General features: G+C 34.6%; 1 protein-coding gene across 1 annotated transcript; it reads right to left on the reverse strand.

Annotated features, from left to right (window-relative positions):
• Positions 1-828: 828 nt before the first annotated feature.
• LOC123250958 (olfactory receptor 1030-like) lies at positions 829-3,648 on the reverse strand. Its single transcript, XM_044680074.1, has 2 exons — positions 3,631-3,648; positions 829-1,749 (listed from the first exon to the last, which is right to left on the reverse strand). Exons 1-2 carry the CDS (start codon positions 3,646-3,648, stop codon positions 829-831), a joined length of 939 nt encoding a protein of 312 aa, XP_044536009.1.
• Between the last annotated feature and the right edge of the window lie 902 nt (positions 3,649-4,550).

Genomic DNA, 4,550 nt, shown 5'->3' on the forward strand with positions numbered 1-4,550 from the left:
GTAAAACAATTTAGAATTATGAAATAAATATTATTGGATATCTCATAACCTCTGAAAGTTTTATTTTATAACTCACATCTTATATATTAAGGGTTTAAAATGAAGAAAATCTCTAAATATCAAAACCAGTAGGTCATGTGGCAAGGGAAAAAAATGGAAAAGTAGTGTGTGTAATCAAATATAGTGAGTAGATGACCAAATTATAGTAAACTAATATAATGAAATGATATATCATATGAAATATGTATGAATTCAGAAAAATATAGGTGTCAATTGATGAAAAGTAAAGAAATCAGTCAGGATTATAATAAGCAATTCTGTAGCAATATCAAAGAGAATAACACTCAGTTGTTTTCTGAACTCAGAGTAATTGAAATGTCCAATTTTGGTCAGAAAAGACAGATGATAAAAAACATTTCTTCTACTAAAGACAGAGAGAGAAGGTAAATATTATGGATAAATCAATGAAACATATAGTTACTGCATCCATTTTTCTTGATTCCTTTCTTTTTGTAACAGAAAGTATCCATGCTTTTTGATTATATGTAAAAATGCCTATAGAAGAACTTTTTATGTAAATGTAGTAAGAATATTGTCCCAATAAGAAGTATATTCTCATAAATATACATGCACATACACATATGTTGACATATACATAATTTAATCATGGCTCAAGAGAACCAATAAATCCTTGCTTTTTTATATCCATTGAACATTTACCAGACTGCCTTTTTAGAAACATATGCTGGGATCAATTAATCAGAAAATATTTATCGAAAGTCAACTATATGCCATCTTCAAGAAAAAGATATAATGGAAATTTTAGTGTTATTTACTCTGCAATTTATTTTTGATAATTCTCTTCACAGCATCCTTTACATCTTTGTTCCTTAGACTATAGATCAAGGGATTTAACATAGGACTCACAAAAATATAGAAAACTGCTATAATTTTCCCTTGTTCTACAGCTCTTTCTGAGGGAGGTCTTAAATGCATGCAAAAAAGGGTCCCATAAAATATAGTGACCGCTGTCAAGTGGGAACCACAGGTAGAGAAAGCTTTACGCTGGCCCTCAGTTGAACGGATACGCAGGATAGCCGTGAAGATGAATATATAAGAGATGAGAATGATTGTGAGAGAGCAGGTGAGGTTGAAACCAGCAACTACAAACATGGCAGTTTTTTTTATATAAGTGTCTGAGCAGGCGAGGACCATGAGAGGTGGATCAGAACAGTAGAAGTGGTTAATCTCATTAGGGCCACAGAAGGATAGACGTAGCATCAGGATGGTTTGTATCAGACCATTGACAAAGCCATAGATATAGTTTGCTGTGACCAGAGACATACAAATGCTCTTAGACATTTTGCTGCTATAAAGCAGTGGATTACAGATAGCCACATACCGGTCATAGGCCATGGCAGTAAGCATGTAATATTCTGTGATGACCAAGGCAATGAAAACATGAAACTGTACTAAGCAACCACAGAATGAAATGGTTTTCCTACTTGATAAGAAATTAACCAGCATCTGTGGTGTGACATTGGTGGAATAACAAAGATCCACAAAAGACAAGTGACTGAGGAAAAAGTACATGGGAGTATGAAGTTTGGAGTCAATCCTGATCAAAGCAATCATTCCCACATTCCCTACTACAGTGATGAGGTAGATGACTAAAAATATTACAAAGAGGACAGGCTGCAACTCTGGACGGTCAGTCAGTCCCAGGAGAATGAACTCTGTCACCTTGGTCTGATTTGTCCTGGGCATTTTGTTCAATTAATACCTAAAAAGGACAAAAAAAGAAAAAAAAAGTCATGACCATTTACCACTTGTAGCCATCCCTTCTCTATTCTTTTCCTACATGCTTTCCTGTGTCTATAATTGCCTGCCCAATCTAGAGATCTGGGTGAGCAAAGATTCTGTGGGTATTTTAAAGCATCTGAACTTGTCCACATATGGGAGTTTGAATTAATCAAAATCTCTACATCAACCAACAGTAGTTAGATCATCTTTAGTCTGTGTGAAGAGACACATGAGCATTGCTGAAGAAGTTGTCACTCCGTTGTCCTTTGTCCTTGGTCAAATCATACATGAAGTTTTGTGTTCACATCTGGGTACCACAAGTTAGGTGAGAATCGGATTTGCTGGAATCATCCCAAAGATGGAGTTTGAGCAGATGAACATGATCTTGGTATATGAGAACTGATTAGAAAAAAAAATTGGGATATTTATCTAGGAGGAAAGTAACTCCTTATTCTCCATTTTCTAGAAAATTAGATGTTACTTCATCCTTTATTATAATTATGATGGAAATTATCCATTCACATGTTCTTCACCTGAAGACCCTAAGCTCATCAAACTAAAGAGGGGATCTCTTCATTTTTTCTGCCAAATATATATCTAATAATAAATGATAGACTGACAGATATAGATAGATTGACAGATCAATAAATGGAGAGACAGGGAGAGACAGAGAGAGAGAGAGAGAAAGAGAGAGAGAAACTGAGGATAGATATAGGCAATTATGTGACATCTTTAGGAAAAATGGCAATTTCTGTTATGGGAATAGAGTGAAAATGACTCAAAACCAAAGGATCTCATGCAATAAGCTTTTTAAGAGTAGATATCACGTACAAGGAATTGTGCTAAGTAGAAGTAATAGTCAAAAGTAAAAATGAATGTCTTTTTCTCCTCAATAAGCTTATACTCTATGTGAAGAGTGGAAAGGACCTCAGTAGTCATGTATAAAAGTGATGTTGGATTAAATGAATGAAACAAATATGTAGTTACACTCATTTTATCTTATATGATATTAGAGTAGGAAATAACTTTCTCTCCAAGGTTGACCTAAAATGAAATTGAGACACACAGATATTTGATGATTTCCTTAGAGAGTGTCCCAAATCTAATAGGTACTAAAGCTAGCATTCAAATATGGATTTTTCCCCGACTTGGTCTAGTAGAGCAATGGCAAAGGTTTTCAATTTTGCATGGCCAAACTTCCACTTCAAGCTGCCTGTGAACATCCTGCATTACTCTAGAAAGCATAGAGAAGTGCTCACTTTGGGCAGCTGGACAGAGGCAGGGCATGCAAAAAATGTCCTTGGGTTCTGGGAAGAGGGGGAATCGAGCAGCTCCCCCAGGCTCTGCACATGTGGCAATACTCCATCACAAGTCTAATATATCTCCTATTAAAATGTTCATGTTTTCTTGAGTCTCTTCAATTAAAAGCACCACAATGCTTATCAAGTCATTACTGTTCCTCCAAATCCTACCTTAAACAAATGCATTTGGAAACAATGTACTAAATAATTTTTTTTCTGAATTTCAAAGTCCCCAGAAGTACCAAGCATACCTGTGAAAAGAGGAAGATTTCCATAAGAAGACAGAAGCAGGAAGGTGCTAGAAAAACATTCATGAGCCTTTTATAACACTGGAAACAAATCCCTGAGGTTTATTAAATCCCCTGGAAGAAGCAATAGTAGTGGAACTTTTCTAGGCATGTTATTTACAAAAGAACCAACATCCACTTCCCTAATAAGAGGGAACTCAAAGAGGAATACATATATGTATGTATGTATAATTTTACTTATTAATCAATTGTGCAGGGATGTGTCAGTTTTCTTGTACGTGATGTGACAAAGCCATTCTATGGCAGGTCTATTATATATGAATATTACCAAGTATACTTATCTTAGGGAGAGGTGGGAATAACAATAATTGTTAGTATGATCGTAAAAACATTGCATTTGTATAGCGCTTCATGATTCACAGATTAATAGATGCATTTTCACATTAATGTCACATTTTCATGCTAATTTATTAAACATTTTGTTCCAAAAAATAATGAGATCTATATTTTAACCCATGAGTTTAAGAGCAAGTTCTAATCTGGAAGGAGTAATGGGAATATATATTTTTATGCTTATATGTTTCAGACAAGTGCTACACAAATATTATTTCATTTATGCATTTTGAGAGATAGTGGAGTATAATAATGGGGTGCCCGTGCTAAGTATTGCATTAATTTAAGTGAGCCTGTAAATGGAAGAACTGCTAGGTCACTAAAGGAGGGAAAAACTGACCCAAACCAGGAATTAAATATGTCAAAGCTCCCATTCTCACCAGAGTGAATGTAAAGCAAATAAAATGGTAAATGATTAGTAAATATATTCCCTATTTTAATTAATTGATCCATTTTATTTCTTGTGTTACTGTGCGTAGAAAACTCTGGATTTTTTTGTCATTTCATATTATATGGGAAGACCAGGAAATTTACAAAAGTCAAGAGTTATATTATTGGAAACTCCTGATATACACAGGAACTAAAAAAATGTAAACAGTATGGCACCAGGGGAAAACTGAAGTGTGATTAATTGGTTCATCCCAGAAGACATCTGATGAATAACTCCCCATTCTCAGAGGAAGGAGAGCATGGAGGATAAATGTTTCATATATTCTCCAATACATAATTAGTCTTGCTTTACATTTTTTTCTCCTTTAGGAAGTATTTAGAGAAAAAAGCATACTAAGGAAGTGACTGTGCCATC

Source organism: Gracilinanus agilis, chromosome 6 (genome assembly GCF_016433145.1).
Source record: "Gracilinanus agilis isolate LMUSP501 chromosome 6, AgileGrace, whole genome shotgun sequence".
Classification (NCBI taxonomy): domain Eukaryota; kingdom Metazoa; phylum Chordata; class Mammalia; order Didelphimorphia; family Didelphidae; genus Gracilinanus; species Gracilinanus agilis.